Source organism: Talpa europaea (genome assembly GCF_964194135.1).
Source record: "Talpa europaea genome assembly, chromosome: 11".
Taxonomy (NCBI): domain Eukaryota; kingdom Metazoa; phylum Chordata; class Mammalia; order Eulipotyphla; family Talpidae; genus Talpa; species Talpa europaea.
In genome coordinates this window covers 20,900,267-20,922,246 of record NC_140078.1, presented here as the reverse complement: position 1 = coordinate 20,922,246, position 21,980 = coordinate 20,900,267, and the positions used below count along the sequence as shown (strand labels likewise).

General features: G+C 45.8%; 1 protein-coding gene across 1 annotated transcript; it reads left to right on the top strand.

Moving 5' to 3' along the window:
- Positions 1 to 11,196: 11,196 nt before the first annotated feature.
- On the top strand, positions 11,197 to 14,820 carry GDF5 (growth differentiation factor 5; the record flags this gene model as incomplete). Its single annotated transcript, XM_084247875.1, has 2 exons — positions 11,197 to 11,821; positions 13,946 to 14,820. 2 exons carry the CDS (start codon positions 11,197 to 11,199, stop codon positions 14,818 to 14,820), a joined length of 1,500 nt encoding a protein of 499 aa, XP_084104001.1.
- Between the last annotated feature and the right edge of the window lie 7,160 nt (positions 14,821 to 21,980).

Sequence of the window (21,980 nt, the reverse complement as noted above, 5' to 3'; positions counted from 1 at the left end):
ACACTAGAATATACAGAGATGAAAAGAGCAAGGCATAACACTGCCAGTTAGTGTCCGGGTGTCAAAGAGGGGCCGGAAAAGTAACTTCATGCAATGAATTCCAAAAAAACCCAAACCAAAACAAACCCAAAAAACAAAAAAAACAGGCAGCGAAATTAACTGCGTTTTAAGAAAGCGGTTGGAAATATCATTCCAAGGGATATGTGAGTTGGATCCGGAAGAATGAGAGAATTCAAGTGGGGCGGCGGGTTGGCGGGTGGGACCCGGCTTTCGTGCAGGTCACGTGCCAAGTCGCAAGGGCAGAGGGCGTCGCAAAACTTTGGGGCGCAGAAAGAAGACCCGCGAAGGCGCGCAGCGCCGTGTCCAGACAGCCCTGGGCCCCTCGCGGTCCGACACGGGGTGGGCAGTCCCCTCTGCGTGAACTGGAGCCCAGGGAGGTGGCGGCAGCAGGTTGCAGACACAAGGGCCGGGAGCCCTCGGACAGATCCCAGTCCCAAGGGGCCTCAGGTTCCTCCCGGGTAGCCGGAGGCCGCTACGCAAGCGGGATTCCTCAAGGCGCCCTAGGCGGGCCTGACTCTGGGGTTCCGACCGTTAACCCGGGCACCTCCCGTTTGCCCTTGTGGCCCCTCCTCACCACGCTCGGCTCCCGCGGATTCCCAGCTAGTCCCACCGCGCCGGAGGGGCTGCAGGCGCCGCCGAGGCCCGGCCGGGGGCGGGGGCCCAGCCGCGGGCAGAGGCTCAGACCCGCCCCCTACCTCCCGCCCTTTCGGGGGCCCCGCCCCTCGGAGTCCGCCTGTGGGCGGGCAGTGCGGCGGGAGGGGCGGCTCTCGCCATGTTGAGTACTGGCAGCCGATTTACTGAGGAAACCCAGGAAACCCAGAAGCAAAGAGAGGATTTTATTCAAAGACCGAAGCGCCCCTAGCCTAAGATTCGGACAGCCAGAGTCGCTGGATTTAAGCCAAGTAAGTTTTAGTGACAGAAAAAACTTGCCCTCGATCATCCTCCTTTTGGCTTCGGAGCTACACACTGCGCATGTGTGGGCCTCTGGGGCCAAGCGCGCCGGCCCACGGCTCCCCCCACAAACCCGAAAACAATTAACTGCTTGAGGGATAAGTCGAGAATCAGCTCCAGCGTTGCGGTGAATCCTGCTGGGCGACCGGTTCTAGGTTTTTCACGTCTTTAGATTCCCCAAGCTCCAAGCAGGCCCAGGCCTCACAGTAGTCACAGAATAATATAACTTATTTTGAACACAGCATTGTTTGAGCCCTATGTCTTCGGACAGGGTGTTCTCTTTGCTTGAATACCCTATTTCCGTCCAGGGAACTGCAGTGTGTCTAATTTTCTGCGTAAGCCTGACTTCCTTTAGAGGACTGTTTCCTTCTGAGACCCAGATGTTGTTTCCATAGCGTCTTTATCAATGCACTTTCTTGGAATTGTAAATCCCACTAACCAGCCTCTGTTTTCCACTTAGTGGCTCAATCTTTTCAGTTGGGGTTTTAAAAGCAGAAGATCAAAAACTTCCCAAAATCCAGACTCTCGAACTTCAACCATTAGAGCTCCACTAAACCAGAGAGTGGAGTCCAGGAATCTTCATTTTAGCTAATATCCTAGGTATTGTGATGCATCGGGAATACTTTGTATGAGATTGTGTATCTCTAGCACCCAGTACAAGGTGTGGTACAAAATAGGTGCTCAGACACTACTGAATTAATAGAGGGACGGATGAATGGATGAAACAGGCAATATACAGCAGAAGGGAGCGTTTTGCTAAGAGCTATATTGTATCTTCTCTCCTTTAAGAACGAAAAAGTTCCTAATAGCTATGTTGAGAAAAAGAGAACGTGGGGAGGGGAGGATGTAAGGGTGAGAAGGTAGGAAAGAAAGGGCACTGATTCTGAAAGGCCATCTAGAGAGGGAAGAAGGACCATCCCAGACATGAGAGAGAGAGAGAGAGAGAGAGAGAGAGAGAGAGAGAGAGAGAGAGAGAAATGGAAAGAATCAGTGATAAGGGAATCCACCCTAGGGAAATAATGTATGCAAGAATGTTCACGGCAACATTTGGGATGGAGAAAAGTGAAACAATTTGAATGTTACCAACTTCTTTTCTCCCTCAGGGTCTTTACATATTACTTTGTCCTCTGTCTATATCCCTTTTTCCCCCTAGTCTTTGGCTTAACTGATACCTTCCCCTCCTTCAGATCTCAGCTTAAATGATAACTTCTTTTTTTCCTAAGATTTATTTATTTATGCATATAAGAACGGGGTACAGGCCAGAGGTGTGCGGGGGGGGGGGGTGGTGGTGAGAGGATTAACCAGAGACAGAGTGGGGAACAGAATAGGCAGATTGAAATACACTGCTGAGGGTAGCAGCGGGAGTCAGGAGAAGTCTGCTGTGCCATGTGGGGATCGAACTCGTGCTGCAGTGGCTGAGGATAGCTTCATCAGGTGTGACTTAACCCCTTGTGCCACCACGGAGCCCTTAAATGATAACTTCTTCAGCTAGGTCCTCCCTAACCATACTATCTAAAGTCATTTTCTATTATAGTACTCTATTTCTTTCTTACTATTATCATTATTATTTTAGTTGTTTGCTTATTATCATTTTCTCCCTGTAAAATTTAAGCTTCTTGAGGATCAGAAAATATATCTTACTTGTTAACATAGAATTACATGTGGCAGGGGAAATAACATCCATTGAATAAATGAATGGAGTCAACCTCAGTGTTAGGAAGGTTAATGACATAAAATCCATCAGCAACCTACCATGAGGAGCAAAAGAAAAATGGTTCAAATTATGAAGACATACTTATTAGTCAATAATTAATCTTTGATCTGTTTAAGGGGGAATTCATTCACTCCTTTATTCATTCACCCAACAAACATACTTTGAACATATATTATGGAGAAGTAATATTGGATAATAATACAATATAGTAATAGCTAGTTGGAAAATCTACTGAAGCATAACAAAGTAATGTAATAGGGTATTTTGTCTGACCAGAGCATAAAGTGGAGATAACTGATGTGTGAAAGTGGGTAACATCGCCCTCTAGAGGTTCTTTAGGTGCTCTGGACACAAGCCTCCCAAAGTCCTATAAAGTGTCAGGAATATTGGAGACAAACACCAATTCACACACATTGCTTGAAGTGCTTGACGCTCAAGGGCCTTATGGGAAAATACTCAAACCAGGCCAAATTACAGTCTGATCAAGTTCAGACCTGTCTGATAAGCCAGAGGAGGGAAATAGCCTCAAAGGAGGCTGAATTGGAGGGAGAGACAACTGATCATTTGTAAGAAAACCGATGGTGGTCCCCTCCACGTGAACTTGGCTTCTTCCTTTATATCCTAAATATCTTGGGGCATGCTTTATGTCCTAACCATCTCCAGAGCTATAATATGGATCCTGTAGCCCAGCCTTACTCCTTATTTATAGATATTCCCTCTACCCCATGCCAAGAGGCTGCCTGGACTTTCTTTTCTTTTCTTTTTTAATAGAGGCATGTTTTTATTTATTTGTTTGTTTTGTTTATACATGCACTGGGTGCAGTCAGAAGCGCAGGAGGGTGAGAGAATTCACCAGAGCCAGAGCGGGGAGCAGAGCAGGCAGAAGGACCGAAGTACACTGCTGAGGGGAGCAGCGGACGGCAGGAGAGGTCTGCGCGCCATGCGGGACCCTCCTCCAGTGGCCGGGGAGCAGCCAGGGATCAAACCGGCCTCGCAGAGGCCGCGGGCAGCTTCGCAACCCAGCGCTCAACCGCTGCGCCACGGGGGGGGGGGGGGCTGGACTTTCTTTTTTTTAATTATATATATCATATGAAATTTATATAGAGAGATGAAAAAAATACATATGAAATTTCAAAGTGGGGTGCTAAATTACTATATGCATTTTTTCTAAAATCTGTTTTAAAATTCTTTAAAAAATAAAATTCTTAAAATTTCTTATCTATGGGATCAAGAAGATGGAAGATAGAGAGTTTATGTGGAGAAATTTCTGGCTGTGTATCCCTACCCTTATGGGGAGGGGAGGAGTTACCTTTAACTTCTTAAGCCAAGTGATTGGGAGAGAGGACTTCCACAAGGGTTTAGGTGCCAGATCCATTTCGTTATAACTTGGCAGGTGGATATAGTGATTGGGCCTACCTCCTGCCCTGAAATCTAACAAAGAGACAAGCCACTAAATGCTTTTATGGCACACCCAAATTCAGGGATTGGCCTGAATTTGTCAGGGAATGTTTCCTATAGGCCAAATGTGGGCAAAGTGAGAAACATTGAGCCTGTATAGGCCCATCCTGGGTAGTGTCAGGGCCTCCTGGAGGGGTAAAGGGACCCCAGAAGTAGAAAGACAAGGGGCTATTGGCAATAGAGATGCCTTTGCATTGGTGAGTGCAGCAGAGGGACCTAGCAGGGAAGCCCTGAAGAGCCTGTAGAAACACCCATGGTGCTTTGATGATGGACACAGAACAACTATCAACACCAACCAGACCCAGACAACACAAAGTCTACTACTAGTTCAAAGGTATTTTCCCTATTCCTTTCCTCATCTTCCTCTCTATGTCAACACTTAAGTGACTGGAGTCAGATGGGGTGAGAGAGGAAGAAAATGAAAAAAATAAAACCCCACCATCCCCTTCTTTCTCACCATAAGTTAATAATGTGGAGCAGAGTAAGAGCATCAAAAAGATATTGGCTCTTTAGTAGGTTGTGAACAACTTTCTGTCATTCAAGTCCAGTCATTCATTAAACAAATATCAATCGATCCCTTACTATGTGATAGATTCTGAACTGTGTACTTGGAGAGACTCAAAAAACAATGGATGCTGCCTAGACCCTCAGTCCACAGACTCACATGAGAGGCAAGCAAGTAAACATGTATTTCACACTCAGTGTGGTAAATTCTATAAATAGGGAGTGGCTGGCTTCATAGAGGTGGTGTCATTATAACCTGATGGTAAAGGATAAATCTGCTGAGCAGATAAAGGTGGGAAGTGCATTCCAAGCAGAATGTGCATGGCAATATGGTGTGCAAGAGTTTTGGGGTGTTTGGGAAATGCTGGGAATTTCCTCTGGGCACTCCTCTTGCTGATTCTACCACTTGGTTGGATTGTATGACTCTCCTTGGATTGGATAATTAGATAATAGTACAATCTCCTTCATTAGCTCCTGATCCTGATTCTGTCTCAGTCGTCAAGTCTTACTCTGGTCCTAGCCCCTTGCCCCCAGCCTAGTCAAGCTCTAAGTAAGCAGTTTACCCAGGCTTGACCTTTCCTGAAAGGGGAGGCATCTTCTCACCGCTGTTCAGGATCTGGGCAATAAAGGATGTTAGGTCCAGTGTCCAGAAGGTTCTCACTCTGACAAAGTGCAGTTGCCAAGAATATTAGCTGGGGGAACCTTTGAGAACTCACTGGAGGAGAGTGGGCAGCAGTGGCAGCTCCAGGGGAATTTGAATAACACGAACTGTACTGGTTATAGGGCTGACAAGGCAGCTCTGCCCTTGTGGGTGCTCTCTGGGTTCTCTGCATGGGGACAGCCCAGGCCTCATAACTTAGAAGACCCATAGAGGGAGGGTCAGGGCTATGGACCCTCCTTTCCAGCAATCTCTAACCTGTAGGCTGTACTGGGAAGGAGCCATCCTTCTTGGCAGTGGGAAGAGCACAGGATTTGGAGTAAGGCGTCTGTCATTTCTAGCTGTGCCACTCACTTAGCTTTTGTAATACTCTGTTTCTTCATTTGTGAAGCAGAGAAAAAGATCAGAAAATGAATCTTTGTTTTTTAAACTTTAATTTATGGAGCATCTACTCTATGCTGGTCACTGAAAGAAAGGTGTTTACAGGTGTAAATACATTTTGTTTTATAACCAATCTGTGAAGTTGTTTTTACTCTAATTTTATAGGTAAAGAGATTTAGAGTAGTAATTTTTTAAAAAACATAAATAATTGATAACATTTATGTCGTAGTCATTACACATGATACACTGTCCTAAGAAGCCACAACAACTCATAACAACTTTATGAGGTTGGTATATTGTTATTATCCTCATTTTATACATGAGGAAACTGAGACACACAGAGACAAAATGATTAGCCCTAGATTACACAGCTGGAAATGGGAGAGCCAGGATTTGGAGGCAGGTAGCCCAGATGTTAATCATTATATTACAAATCAGACAGCTCCCTGCTTATAACCCTCCATTGTGTTCCCCACTGCACTAAAAATAAATTTCCAACTCCTCATCCCTGACTTGCAAGCAAAGTGATATTTAATGTGGTCCTGCCATGATTTTACCTTAACTTCCTCCTCCTCATTCAGACTGTTTCAGCTGCACTCATGGTTCCTCAGATATGGGAAGCACAGTCCTACCTCAGGGCCTTTGCATTTGCTGTTCTCTCCACACGAAATCATCACCCCCACCAGATTTTTGTATGGTTCATGCCCCCACAATATTCAGATCCCTATTTACATGTCATCCCTTCAAAGAAACATTCCTATCTAAAATAGACTTCCATTTGACCTTGCTTAATTTTTCTTCACAGCACTTAGAATTCTCTGAAGTGATTCATTTGTTTGCTTGTTTGTCTCTTCTGCAGCGATGTGAGGACAGATTTTGTTGCCTTTTCCACTGCTATTTATTATGCTTGGAGTCTACCACAGGGTAAACACCCAACATGTATCTCCTGAATAATTAAATACATAAATGAATGAATACCCAAGGTCACTTAACTGGTTCATGGCAGAGCCAGGACACAAACCAAGTTGCCTGACCCTGAAGTCTGTGCTCCTAATTACTGTGCTGAACTGACTCTGAGAGTTCTCAGGAGGTTCAGCTAGCAGAATGAATGTGAAATCACTTTGAAAATTGCTAAATGCTTTAAAAAAAAGCAAAGGGTTATTCTTTTTTCTTCAGTTCACTGTTTGCTCATCTGTGAAATGGGGATAATAATACTCTGGCCTGGCGACTTTATGAGAATGTTTTGTGAAGTGCCAATGAGATAGTGGATGAGGAAACATATAAAAGTTCAAGGCTTTATGTGTTAGAAGGGACTATAAAAATTATTTCAATGCCAGTGGTTTCCCTGGGCTCCCATCCTCTAACTTTGACGTTAATATTGCTGACAGGAGAGGGGGAGGTAGTGGGACATGGGGGACCAAGGGACTCTGCATCCTAGTAATTAAACATGTTGGGACTGAAGCACTGCCAGCAGCAGCATCTGGTTGCAATTACCAGAGGGGACCGAAGTGATTAGTCACCTTTATAGTGAGAGCCAGGCTGGTCCCCTGGGCTCCTCCCTGGAGACGGCCTTCTAAGCAAGCTCAGAGTCCCCATTCCCTGCTCCCACCCCATTTCGGGAGTTCTCTGATCCTCAACAATAGCCCCTACTCTGAGACACCTCCACGAACCCAAGGTTCCAACCCCTTGGATAGGAAGGACCTGACCAAAAGTCAAAAGTGCTGTGATGGCCCTCTTCTCCCCCGGACCCTTTTACTGCCTCTTGTGTTTCTAGAGGCCACGTTAAGATTCTGTGGCATAAAATGTGTCAAAGCAGAAAGCAGGCTTAAAAAGTAATTTAACCTTTCTGAACTTTGATTGCTTCACCTGTAAATGGGCATACTAAGAGAACCTGCATCATAAGATTGCGAAGATAAAGAGCATTTATGTGGCAGGGGAGATACCATGATCACAAAGGTGGTTTTCCCAGGGCGAGGCTTGTCCATTGCACCCCGGATGTGCTAACACCTGCCATTTCCCCAAGTGTGGGAAACTCAACTGCATCATTTGTGGTAGTAGGGAAATGCATTTGCTTTTTTTCCCTGTTAAGTAAAAAAAAAGATAAAAATTCAAAGGGATACAAAGACTAGAGTCTAGTTTGCTAGAGTAAATGCTCAGTTTAGTAGCTATTGTTAGTATTTCCTAGCTATTGTGCTAGGCTAATCACTTTTATGATTCCTATCATTAAACTCCTCCTCCCCACCCCTTGTATGAATAAATAAATAAATCTTAAAAAAGGAAAAACATGAACAAAGTACACAGAGTATAAGAAACGAACTGTGTTCATTTCATAGCTCCCTGAAGATACCTCCAAATACTGTGAGATAAATGCTGTTGTGGTGATCCCTGTTCAGGATTTCAGAGAAGTTTAGACACTTGCAAAGATCACACAGTGCGGTAAATTATACAGCAGACTCTGGTATGTTTGCCTCTGAAGACTTTGCTTTTTATCAAACCATGTGCAGGGACATCGTTGTTGGTTGATTCTTTCATGTATATGCTCACTTGAACTTACAAAATGCCCCATAAATGAGAAGATAGAGTCCATCCTTCTAAGGAACACAGAGTACATCAGGGAAGGCATGGTGTATCCACAAGTAACTACACCTTAATGTAGAAAGTGATGACTTTTGTGCAGGAGGACCAATTGGGGATCCATTCATTCATACAACACATTCTGAGAACCTGTTTTGTGCTGGATGTATTCTGCACAGCAGTGGGAATAAGTGAAAGATAAATGTGGTACAGCCTAGTCATAATCTATCTTCTTCTGGGGAAGGTATGTAAGTGGTTATAAGGACTTAAGTTACGATGTTAACAATATGAATAAAGGGCCTCCCTGTTGGTGCAAGGGGTTAAGTCTCAGCACAGCATGAGTTTGATCCCAGCCAGGGAGCTGACCCACATGGCATAGGGGACCTCTCCTGTCTCACCCGCTGCTCCCCTCAGCAGTGTATTTCAGTCAATCCGCCTGTTCTGTTCCCCACTCTGTCTCTGGTGAATCCTCTCACCCCCCCCCGTACCTCTGGCCTGTACCCCAGTTCTTGTATGCATAAATAAATAAATCTTAAAAAAAAATATGAACGAAGTACACAGAGTATAAGAAACGAACTGTGTTCATTTCATAGCTCCCTGAAGACAGGAGCAGAGGCAGAACTGGATAATCTTTGAGCTGCCAAAGTAAAAAGGGGCACAGAACAGATGTGATGGCAATTCAGCGTTGTGTATCTCCTGGGTGATGAGGGAAGGCTTCGTGGAAGAGAGGTCACATGAGTTGGCACTTTTCAATGTATAGGTTTTAGAAAGATGGAGGGTTGAAGCACAGAGATCCTAGAGTTCTAGAAGCAAAACATAAGGGAATTATCATAGGAAGCCTGTGGGGAGGGGACTGAGACAGTGAGGCAGTGGGGGTAGAGAGGAGGGAGGAACACCGGAGATGAAGCTTGAGTGAAAACAAGTTTAAAAATAAGTCAGGTATTATGAACTTGAGCAAATACTTGACATCCTGAAAGCTCCTCAGAAGACTATCTGGTGGTGCATTGGTCCTTTGAGATGGGGAGGTGGGTTTTCTGACCTGGGAACCCCAGATGAAGTTTGAAATGGCCATATTATGCTGCTGTGCTCTGAAGATCAGTAAGCATCTGGGAACATTACCATGAAGACTGGTTGGGCACTTGGACCCCCCAACCATGAATTTCATCTTCTTTCACTCATCATGCACTTACTGATTTCTACTCTGTGCCAAGTTATGCTGGGAAACCAATCTGGTAACCTTAGAGTATAAACAGATCTCTATTAGGCAGTCTCCAAGGATCTCAGATTAAGAAAGAACTCTACCCGACTACTGTTTCTGCCTGTGCAGTACCTCTGACAGAGCGCTGTGTTGTTGTGAAACGTACAAGAAGAAATAATTGACTCTGTCTGGACATCAGGGAAGGCTTCCTAGAGGAGGTGAGTTTTCAACTGATCCTCTGAGGTTATAGAGGACTTCTTCCAGTTGTGGGAGTGAAAGAGGGTATTCCAGATGGAGGGAATATCCAGATGGAGGGAATATCCAGATGGAGGGTTTCCTTTGAAACCCTGTGATGAGCTGTCTAGGAACCTGTGTGACAGGCTCTCCAATGAAAGGAGGCTTCAATACTGCAGTGAGGCACTAGAAGAAACGCTTGAGTCCCAGACAAGCATCCTGTGGAATCAGTTTTACCCCCAGTATCCTGCAGGGGGCGCTGCTCCCCCAGGCTGGGGCTGCCACCTCTGGCTCCAGCCAGCCCTTTCCAGGGGAACTCAGGAGTTAGCCTTTGCTGGAGTGGTAGTGAGGTACACTCTGGACCTGCCTCCAACCAAAGAGTGAGCTGGTGGGGGGTGGCAGTGTGCCCCCTCAAGTTTGAAGAAATCATCTGAGCTCAGTCAATGGCATTTGGGAGAAGGGGAGAGGTGGGTACTGATATTTTTCTGTCTCTGGGTCACCACAAGTTTATTAAAATAAAAGAAACTGTGGGTAAATGCTGCCATCTGTGCTGCCCCCAACAACAAATCAGGCCCCAGACTAGACACAGGCATTGAAACTACTTTAAAAACACCCCAAGGACTTAACTGAAAACCCACACTCCCCATGCTTCTGGGGCTTAAGATCCTTGAGCTCATTCCTCAGCATCTCTCCTTAAGAAGGTGGGGTGGGCTGCCTGGTGAGGTGGAGGTGAGGACCCCTGAGTCTGCTCCATGGACTGAGAGGCCCCCTAAGCCTAGCGTCCCGCTGCGGGGCTCTGTGCCAAGAGCCCCCGTGAGCCATGGCCTCGAAAGGGCAGCGGTGATTTTTTTCACATAAATATATCGCACTTAAATGAGTTTAGACAGCATGACATCAGAGAGTAATTAAATTGGTTTGGGTTGGAATTCCGTTTCCAATTCCTGAGTTCAGGTTTGTAAAAGATTTTTCTGAGCACCTGCAGGCGTGTGTGTGTGTGTGTGTGTGTGTGTGTGTGTGTGTGTGTGTGTGTGAAGTATTTTCACTGGAAAGGATTCAAAACTTAAAAAAAAAAAAAAAAACTGGAGCACACAGGCAGCATTACGCCATTCTTCCTTCTTGGAAAAATCCCTCAGCCTTATACAAGCCTCCTTCAAACCCTCAGTCAGTTGTGCAGGAGAAAGGGGGCGGTCGGCTTTCTCCTTTCAAGAACGAGTTATTTTCAGCTGCTGACTGGAGACGGTGCACGTCTGGATCCGAGAGCATTTCCACTATGGGACTGGATACAAACACACACCCGGCAGACTTAAAGAGTCTCAGACTGAGGAGAAAGCCTTTCCTTCTGCTGCTACTGCTGCTGCCGCTGCTTTTGAGGGTCCACTCCTTTCATGGTTTTTCCTGCCAAACCAGAGGCACCTTCGCTGCTGCCGCCGTTCTCTTTGGTGTCATTCAGCGGCTGGCCAGAGGATGAGACTCCCCAAACTCCTCACTTTCTTGCTTTGGCACCTGGCTTGGCTGGACCTGGAATTCATCTGCACTGTGTTGGGTGCCCCTGACTTGGGCCAGAGACCCCAGGGGGCCAGGTCGGGATTGGCCAAAGCAGAAGCCAAGGAGAGGCCCCCTCTGGCCCGGAACATCTTCAGGCCAGGGGGACACAGCTATGGTGGGGGGGCCACCAATGCTAGGGCAAAGGGGGGCACCGGGCAGACGGGAGGCCTGACACAGCCCAAGAAGGATGAACCCAAAAAGCTGCCCCCCAGATCGGGTGGATCTGAACCCAAGCCAGGACACCCTCCCCACACCAGGCAGGCTGCAACGCGGACTGTGACCGCAAAAGGACAGCTTCCTGGGGGTAAGGCACCCCCAAAGGCAGGATCTGTCCCCAACCCCTTCCTGCTGAAGAAAGCCAGGGAGCCTGGGCCCCCTCGAGAGCCTAAGGAGCCGTTCCGCCCGCCCCCCATCACGCCCCACGAGTACATGCTCTCGCTGTACAGGACACTGTCCGATGCTGACAGAAAGGGAGGCAACAGCAGCGTGAAGTTGGAGGCAGGCCTGGCCAACACCATCACCAGCTTTATTGACAAAGGGCAAGGTGAGGGGGTGGGGTGGCAGGGGCATGGCTCAGAGGGAGGGGCATCTGCATGCATGGAGGGGCCTCTCAGTGCCCCATCCGCACTGGTGGGAGATGGTGTGTGCATCTAGCCTGGGGTGGTGTCTGGGCTGATATCACGCATACCAGGTCCCAGGCTGCTGGCTTGCCACCCAGCGCTGGAGGGCACCTGGGATTGTTACAGGACAGGGTGAGGATCACCAAGTTCGATTCCTGCAAGGTGCAGAGGGGGTTTCTAAAGCCCAAACAGTAAACTGCCAGCTGATGGCAGAGTTGGGGACCAGATTCTAAGACCCTTGATTACCAGGCCTTGATCTGTCCCTATGTGAGATGGCCGAACTTTCCAGGCTCCAGGGGCTTGTGGGTTTTCTCAGATGGCAGAGAAACTGAGAGCGAGAGTGAGAGCAAGAGTGAGCGTGAGACAGAGAGAAAGAGAGAGGTGCTTCTAGATACCCATGGTTCTGCAATAAGGGAGCAGAGGAGGCAGGATAAGTGATGATAATAAGGAGGCATCGGATGAACTTTAGCTATAAGGTGGGGGGGTGGAGCAGCAGACCTAGGTCTCACTCACAGAGTGACCTTGGGAAAGCCCCTTCTCAATTTTTCCATCTGTACAACTTCATGAGGGTTGGACCGGGTGGTTTCTGAGAGCCCTTCAAATATGAAAACTGATGTCTTGTTCTAAATACAGATCATTCTTATCACTGACCCAGGAGAGTATTTGCTCTTCTCTCTCTGCCCATTTGCATTACTATCCTGGCTTTTCCTCTCAATCTGCTGTGGAATCACAGTGGGTGCCCCCTCTCCTCTCTGGGTCTCAGTTTCTCTGTGAGTGTGAAGCGGGAGGAGGACCTCTTTTTACTATGGTTGCTGGTAGTTCACATGCTCTGGTTCTCTGCTTCTTAGGCCTTTGGCTGGCATGGTGGGGGAGGGGTCCAAGAGTGGGAGAGGCTCCTCATTAGAGCGGCCTGTGGGGGAATGACAGGGGGCGGGAGAGAGGCACAGAGGCAGTAAGTCTGGCTGAGGTGGGGGAGGTGGCCTGGCTGCCTGCCCAGCCAAGAAAAGCTGTGACCCCTTGGGGGCTCATAAAATAAGTCCTTGTGCCCCCCCCAGCACTAAGGGAGTTTGGAGAGGGGGAGATGGGGAGTTTAAAAGCCTAATTAGTCACCTTCTAGAGCAATATATGAATGCTTCCCAATGGCAAAATGGTATTTAGGAAGGAGGGCATGTTGATTTAGACATACTACTGATCTTCTCATACATACACAGCCTTCTATTTATGCATACATGCGGAATCACACATCTACACACACACACACACCTTCCTGCACATATACAAAGAATCTTCTTATATACACACATGCACATAATATCCTTCAAATATTCACACAAGTCCAATCATACACATATGTCACTCACATACACCTTACCTTTTTACTCACATACAAACCCAATCATACACATACACACCCCAAAATCATTAGACAGGGAGGCCAGGGAAATTGGATTGCAAACCAACCTTGTCATTAACTCACCGTGTGGCCTTAGACAAGTCACTCCCTCCTCCCTGTGCCTCATCTGTAAAATAAGAACTAAGATCTTCTTTAAGGTATAGTCGGAGCTACTCAGGATTGAGTATAAAACATTGTAGGCTAGAGTTCCAACCCTGCTTTTTTCCTAGCTAAGTGGCCTTGAGCAAGTCACCTAACTTCTATAAGCCTTCTGGAAAAACATGGGTAATTATAGTTCTCACCCCACCAATATCATGAATGAGAGATCATATTAGATAACAGATGGGAGGGGTGAATAAAGAATAGGCAGTTCTAAGACTTCTATACATAGTCATTGATACAAACACCCAGAATCACTCAAACCATCCACAACCACATCTACAGATAATGACACCCTATTTGGCTGGCTGTGAAGCAAGTTGTCTTATTTTGAAAAAGACTGTCAGTGGTTTGGGTCTTGGCCTCTGTCAGAGTGGGGAAGAGGTTAAAGAAAGCTCTCTTGGGGGGAGGAGAGCTGTGGCCCTCCCCTGAGGCCTCGAAGTGGCTGGCTCCTTTGCTGAGGTTGCAGGGAATGACTTCTGGGTGTTCTCTCTAGATGACCGAGGTCCTGTGGTCAGGAAGCAGAGGTACGTGTTTGACATTAGTGCCCTGGAGAAGGATGGGCTGCTAGGGGCTGAGCTGCGGATCTTACGGAAGAAACCTTCGGACACAGCCAAGCCAGTGGCCCCTGGCGGTGGACGGGCTGCCCAGTTGAAGCTATCCAGTTGCCCCAGCGGTCGGCAACCGGCAGCCCTTCTGGATGTGCGCTCTGTGCCAGGCCTGGATGGATCTGGCTGGGAGGTATTCGACATCTGGAAGCTCTTCCGAAACTTTAAGAACTCAGCCCAGCTGTGCTTGGAGCTGGAGGCCTGGGAACGGGGCCGGGCTGTGGACCTTCGTGGCCTGGGCTTTGACCGGGCTTCCCGGCAGGTCCATGAGAAGGCCCTGTTCCTGGTGTTTGGCCGCACCAAGAAACGGGACCTTTTCTTTAATGAGATTAAGGCCCGCTCTGGCCAGGATGATAAGACCGTGTATGAGTACCTGTTCAGCCAGCGACGAAAACGGCGGGCCCCACTGGCCACACGCCAGGGCAAGCGGCCCAGCAAGAACCCCAAGGCCCGCTGCAGTCGGAAGGCACTGCATGTCAACTTCAAGGACATGGGCTGGGACGACTGGATCATCGCCCCCCTTGAGTATGAGGCCTTCCACTGCGAGGGACTATGTGAGTTCCCCTTGCGCTCCCACCTGGAGCCCACGAACCATGCAGTCATCCAGACCCTGATGAACTCCATGGACCCAGAGTCCACGCCACCCACCTGTTGTGTGCCCACCAGGCTGAGTCCTATCAGCATCCTCTTCATTGACTCTGCCAACAACGTGGTCTATAAGCAGTATGAGGACATGGTTGTGGAGTCTTGTGGCTGCAGGTAGCAGCACTGGCCTCCGGGTGGCGCACCCACAGATGCTGGTCATAGAGCCCCTCCCTGCACGCCTGGAATCTCAGAGGGGTTGGGAAACTAGATGCCAGCAGCATCTATACAAAATGCATGAAAGAAGATTCAAAAAGCTTTGTTCATTCTCTGAGTGGGACTGGGCTAGAGGTCCCTGTTATCTGCAAGCCCGCTAGGACCAGCAGGAACAGGCCCAGGGAGACAGACTCTGAATGAGACTGAAACCTAGAAAACCTTATATTTCCAATGAGATTTAGCCACAACTTCTCCTTTACTGGGCCTCCTAGACCTCCGGACAGTCCAGGGGGGACTCCTCTTGGGCGAGCCAGAGGTGCCAACTCCTCCTTGAATCACCGTGTGCCTGGTGACTTTCTGCTTCCTTTGCAGATGAGATACTGTTGGGCAGGGGTGGGAAAGAGGGGGAGAGGGCTTGGGCAGGGATGAGGAGTGGGAGGCCATTAGACTGTTAGATTAAAATGTACATTGATGAGATAAAAAGCAAAACTGTGCCGAAACTGTGGCAGATTTCTTATTTATTCCAGGGGACCAAGTGGCCCTCCAAAGAATGACCAACTCAGGGTGAGGAAGTGGCAGCTTTATGTATAAGCCGTTTTCCAGGGCCCAGTTCTGGAAACAGAAGTGGAATGGGCCAGAGAGTACAGGCTGAGCAGAGCCAGTGCTCACCTCTAACCCCCATTCCTGTTCCCTCCAAAGGCCCATGTCTGGAGCTCCATCTGCTCTATTGGGGCCTGGCAACAGAGTTAGGTTTTTCTCTTTGACATTTCTTAGTAAAGTGTGTTGTCTCTGAAATGGATTCCTAAATGGGAAGGAAATTGGGGATTCCGTTTCCTCTGAAATCATCCCCATTTTATTCACCAGGATTTGTGCTGCTGTCCCTGCCCCTCCACCCCGAATTAACTGACCACCCTTTAAAGGGCTCTTTACCTCTACACAGGCAACCTGGGCTGTCAGAGGAATCCCTGTATTGCTTCCCTATTGGGGTAGCTCCTTTTTGCAACTGACCTCTGTTGCTCTTGTGATCTTGTGTGTGGCCCTGCTACCTTCGACCTCGGCACCTTCAAGGTTTCTCACTTTTCACCCATAGCCTCCTACTCCCTCATCCCCAGCTCCAGAAGCAGAGTTGGAGTCCCTCCCATCTACATTATACATTATATAAGCACACTGTTATACACGAGATAAATAATCTCCTGCACTAACCTCAGACACACCAATGCCAGACACATCCTGTAATGTTTCCTGCTTGGGGCTTGGCCCAGAGAAAGTGCACACTTCCCTTTTCCACTAGGATTTTTGGGGTGGCATGAGACATGAAATCTTGGGAGGGGAATACAGCTCTTTGGTAGTGAAGTTTGGGCACCTGAAATCTTGTTTTAAGGGCTCAGGATCAGGTTTTGCCTAGTGGAAGAGAGAGAGAGAGAGAAAGGAGACCTCTGTGGTCTAGACCTCTGTGGGGGAGCCTCAAAATTTCCCCCATCTCTCTCCAGCTCGGTCTTTGATTCCCAGGGCTCCTAGCCAAAGCTGTTTCCACAGTATGGATTCTTTCCCAGTTATAGGCAGATCTGTGTCCCTTCCCTCTGGGCTTGAAACCTGGGTTGTCAGGACATGACACAGGAGCCTGGTATAGGGGGCAGCCTCACTGAGCTGGCTCCATAGCCTGGAGGCCATTACCTGTCCCTGAGGAGCCAGCCTGAACCTGGAGCCTGGCCCTCCCTGGCTGGGCTCCATTGTGTTTGGCTGGTGGCAGACCTGAAAGCTCTGGAAGTAAACAAAGGATCTGCCACAGAGAACAGAGTTCTGGTGTGCATGACAGGAGAATGAACCCGGGAGGGAGGTGTTAGGGAAGCCAAGCAGGGATTACAGAGACTCCCTGTATTCACATGGATATAGGGAGAGTAATGTAGAAACTGGGCAACTGGAAATACAAGGACAGAAGGCAGGGGACAAAGGGTCATAGGTGGGCCTGGATCCTACATGCACTTTTTTTTTCTAGGCTGTGTGTGTCCCTAGTTTCTAGGAAAGTCTGACGTTATTGAAGCTGCCCCCTCATGTCATCTCAAACACGGTGCCCTTCCTAATGAAGACCCGGGCTTTGAATTGACTGTGGCTCTGGCCTGATACCTGAGGAGCTTCCTGTCCCACCTCAACCTGCCCTAGAACTCTCTTTCACAAAAGAACCACTCAGACTGTGTACTCTCCCCACTTTCCCACCCAAACCATGGCGGATGGGAACAGCCCTTGCATCCTAACCACTTGATCTGTTCACCTGCCTCCGTGGAAAATTTATCTCTACCAGGCACCTACCCACCTCAAAGCCCAATCACAAGTTGCACATTTGTACAGTACATTCTTACACAAAAGAGTACAAGGTTTATATTCTTTAGAGTTCACCAGCACTATCCTGGCCATGGTCTCTCACCTCTGAAGGGCTCAGTAGGCAGTCCATTTTCAAGTTTCAGATCAGTCACTTAAGAGTTCGAGGCCTTGGGGAGAAGAACTTCATTTTATAAACCTCGGTTTCCTCATTTGTGAAGAAAAGGGGCGGGAGGGTAATTAACATACCTATTTCATATTAATAACTGTAATGCATGAAAGACATATAACACAATAGCTGGCACAGAGGTGGCCCTCAGTAAATGTCAGCCATTACTATTTTGCCTCAAACAATCCTACAAAGCAGGCAGGGCAAGAATATCACCATTCATTTTACAGATGAGGAACCTGTCTCCAGAGGTAACTGAAGGTAACAGAGGCCTCAGTTGTAACATTCTTACTACTATTCTGAAACTGCTATTCTGGAACCCTGACTCTACTGACCTCAGTTCTGGCAAGCAAATGAATCCCCCCACCCCCTTGATGAGATGTACACCCTAAAAAAGAGCGGGAGGAACCAAGACTAGCTGCAGAAGCAGCAGATTCATGCTCCCATCTTAGGCAACTACTAATTCTTTTTTTCTGATTTTTATTTCCTTTCTTTTTCAAAAAAATTGTGGTTTAAAAAAACCAAAATTTGCCATCTTTACCATTTTTAGTGTACAGTTTAGGAATGTTAAGTATGTTTACATTGTTGTCTAACAGATCTCTAGAACTTTTTCATTTTGTAAAACTGAAACTCATCTTGCAAAACTGAACAATAATTCCCTGTTTTCCTGTAACTCCACTCCATGGCAACCATATGCTTTCTATTTCTAAGAGTTTGACTCCTTTAGATATGTACTATAAGTGAATCAAACAGCATTTGTCTTTCTTTGTATGTATTCCCGAGGAAGTCAAGTAAGTTAAATGGGTATATCATTTGACTCCATTGCCTCCTTCAAAAGGAGCTTATAATCTAGTTGTACAAACAAATAATTTCCATTTAAAATGCTATGAGAGCCATATTGGATTAAGGCCTACCCCAATGATCTCATCTTAATTAATCACGTCTATAAAGACTGCATTTCCAAATAAGGTGATATTCACAGATAAGAGGTTTAGGACTTTAGCCTATCTTTTTTGGGGGACTCAATTCAATCCATGATAGGGAGCTTTTTCACATTGCTCAAACCTTGACTCCAAGCCCTGTCTATTTAACAGATGGCCTCATATCCAAATTCACAGAAAATACAGAAATTAGAAGCCATCAGAAGGAAATTAAACTTTCCACCATTAAATCAACAAACTTAATTTTATCACCAGCCATTTACTCTCTTTTACCATTTTATGGAATTGCTATTTTTTCCACTTAAAGCTATACTCTAGACTTCTTTTAACTTGACATGTCCAAAACTGAACTATCTTTCTCTCAAAACATGTCCTTCCTTCTGTGTTCTTTTTTGTTGTAGAATAATTTACTATCCACCTAGTTGCTTATGTAGAAAACCACAGAATTCACCCTTGACTTTGCTCCTTCCTTACTGCTCCATCACAACATTCCCCAAGTTCTTTCTAATGCATATGAATTCCTCACCTATCTGTGTGTCCTTCCTGGTAGAGAGTACCATCTTCTTTCATCTGTACAACTGAATCGATCAGAAGTTCTGTTGATTTTACCATGTGAATATCCAGAGACAGAACATTTCAAGCAGAAGAAATAGTATGTGCCAAGGCTTTGAGGCAAGAATTGACTTGGTAAATTTAAGAAAAAGAAAAACCAAGCCTAGTGTGGCTACAATGTAGTAAGTGGACAGAGAGACATACAGGATGAAAGAGTCCAAATTTTGAGATCTTAGACATCACAGTAAGGAGTTTGTATTTGATTTGATACAGGGCAGTGACAACTTGATTTGCACTTGTAAAAGAGGCTCTCTCAGCAAGGTGAGATGTGACTGTGATCCATTTTTTAGGACATGCTTTAGATGTCTTTCCATGTATGATATATAAAATTTGAAAACTATCCAAACTGGTTTAGTTTAGTTTCAAAAAAGGGAATCTCTATTTATTCCTTGTATAATTGTCAGGAATCAGCTCTCTCTCCCTGGAAAAGGAAAGGTGATATATTCTGTAGAAAAAATATTTACCAAAAGTCAGAAAGACGACAGAGAAGGAAGTAGTGTCTCAGTCCAATACTCATAATTTCCATTCCAACAAAGTGACTGGCTTTCCTAAACAAAAAAAACAAAAAAACAAAAAAAAACCCCCAACAAACAAACAAATATATATATATATATATATATATATATATACTGACAAGAACTTTTACTGATTTACAACTTTATGTGAAACATTTTATAAAGTTTAAATATTAAATCATCTCTTTAAAAAATGGACTTTATATTGAATTGCTCTAGAGCATTCAGAATATATTCTTACTATAAGACAATACTTGCCAATAGGATCAGAGTTTTGATTCCTATTCCTCTAAGAACCATCAATGTCCTTTACCTCTATATAAAACTAACTTAGTAAAGAGATGTGTTGTGTGTCATATTGGTTCCCACTGAATTGTTTTCTCTATACTATAGTGTAAAGCCAACAACTCTTCTCATTTTAGAGCCATCCCATAAGACACACTGCTGTATTTTTGGTAACAATGCCATCAAAGATACCATGTTCCATTAGTTTTCAAGAATACACGATTCCTTAATTAACTCATGGATACAATAACTTGTGTAAATAGTCTTATTTTCCCCTTTTGTTTTGGCTGTTAGATAGCTTAATGTATACCTGGTTTTAGTAGATGTAGGTGATGATGATCTGCATTTTAGCTTTTGGTTTCTTGTTCTCTTGACTCACATTTGATTTATCTTGTCTTGCCTGGTGCTGTTCAAATTTTTGTTTTTAAGTGAACAAGAATATTAATGGGAACATTGGTCATAAGAACAAAAAAAATGGAAACAAACTCTCTGCCAACTATATCATATGTTAGAACAGTTGTCTAAAGGAAATAAAATGGATCCATATAGAATAGCACGCATATAATTTTAAAAAGATTGTTGAGTTCACGTCTCTTCCTCAGTGCTGCCTATGGAGGTAGCAACCACCTGCTATTTGGTGCCATGGCTGCCTTCAGACCCCTCAGGATGATCAAGAAGACCAAGAAGTCCATCCAGCATCAGTCAGACCAATGTCAAAACAAGTGTTAGTAGCCAGATCTTGATACTCAGCATTGGTTATGAGAGCAACAAGAAAACAAAGCAGGACCTCCCCGGTGGCGCAGCGGTTGAGCGCTGGGTCTCGAAGCTGCCCACGCAGCCTCTGCAGTGCCGGTTCAATCCCCAGCTGTCGGGCAAGGGTCCCACATGGCGCGCAGACCCCTCTTGCTGCCTGCTGCTCCCCTCAGCAGTGCATTTCATCAGTCTACCTGTTCTGTTCCCCGCTCTGGGTCTGATGAATTCTCTCACCCTCCCACGCTTCTGACTGTACCCAGTGCTTGTATAAATAAATAAATCTTTAAAAAAAAAAAAGAAAAGAAAAGAAAACAAAGCACATGCTGCTCAGTGACTTCTGGAAATTCCTGGTGCATAATGTCAAGAAACTCAAAGTGCTGCTGACATGAGACACATCTTACTACTGTGCTGAACTGGCTCACCATATCTCCAAGAACTACCAAGCCATTGTGGCAAGAGCAGCCTAGCAGGCCATCAGAGTTCCCAAACCCAATGCCAGGCTGCACATCAAAGAAAACAAATAGACGGGGCCTCCCCGGTAGCTGGCGCAGCGGTTGAGCGCTGGGTTGCAAAGCTGCCCGCAGCCTCTGCGGCGCCGGTTCGATCCCTGGCTGCTCCCCTGCCACCGGAGGAGGGTCCCACATGGCGCGCAGACCTCTCCTGCTGCCCACTGCTCCCCTCAGCAGTGTACTTCGGTCCTTCTGCCTGCTCTGCTCCCTGCTCTGGCTCTGGTGAATTCTCTCACCCCCCTCCGCGCTTCTGACTGTACCCAGTGCTTGTATAAACAAAACAAACAAAGAAACAAATAAATAAATAAAACATGCCTCTATAAAAAAAAAAAAGGAAAACAAATAGACGGTTCATTGTAATGTGTCAATAAAATCAGAAAAATAAATTTTTGAGCAAAAATGGAAGCAGCAAAAAAAAAAAAAAATGGAAGCAGCAAAATTAAGTAAAAATAACAACAAAAACTCACGCCAACCAGAATAAGAGTATTAAAGGAAATGTTTATATATGTAAGCAGACATTAAAAATGATCTGAAAGGAAATTCAATTTTAGAGAGGGTGGCAGGGGCTGAGATTCAAGGTGGAGGTAAAAGTAATTTTATTTGTAATTTGCTAATTTTTAGAAAAGTGTATGTAGTCATGTATCATCTGTTAATTAAAAATAAAAAAATTAAATTTAAAAAGTAACAAGTATCCAAGTATCAATTAGATCCTCTGTTTTCCTGACCTCCTTTTCTTTGTTAGACTTGAAACTGGCTTTACTTTTCTAATCTATAATCCCACACTATCTTCATTCCTCTGAGCAGAAAACTCTTCCCCTAATTGATAGAGAAAATAGTCATCAGAAAGGGAATAAAATATCAGTCTTTTCTCTTGTCTCCAACATCTTAGCTCTTCATCTCTTGTGTGAATTATTGTCCTCATTTGCATAGTTTTTATGTGATATTTGCTTCTTGAATCTGATTAACAAGAATGTTCCTCTTATTCCTTTTTAATATGTGATGCCATTTGTTCTAATTTATGTGTA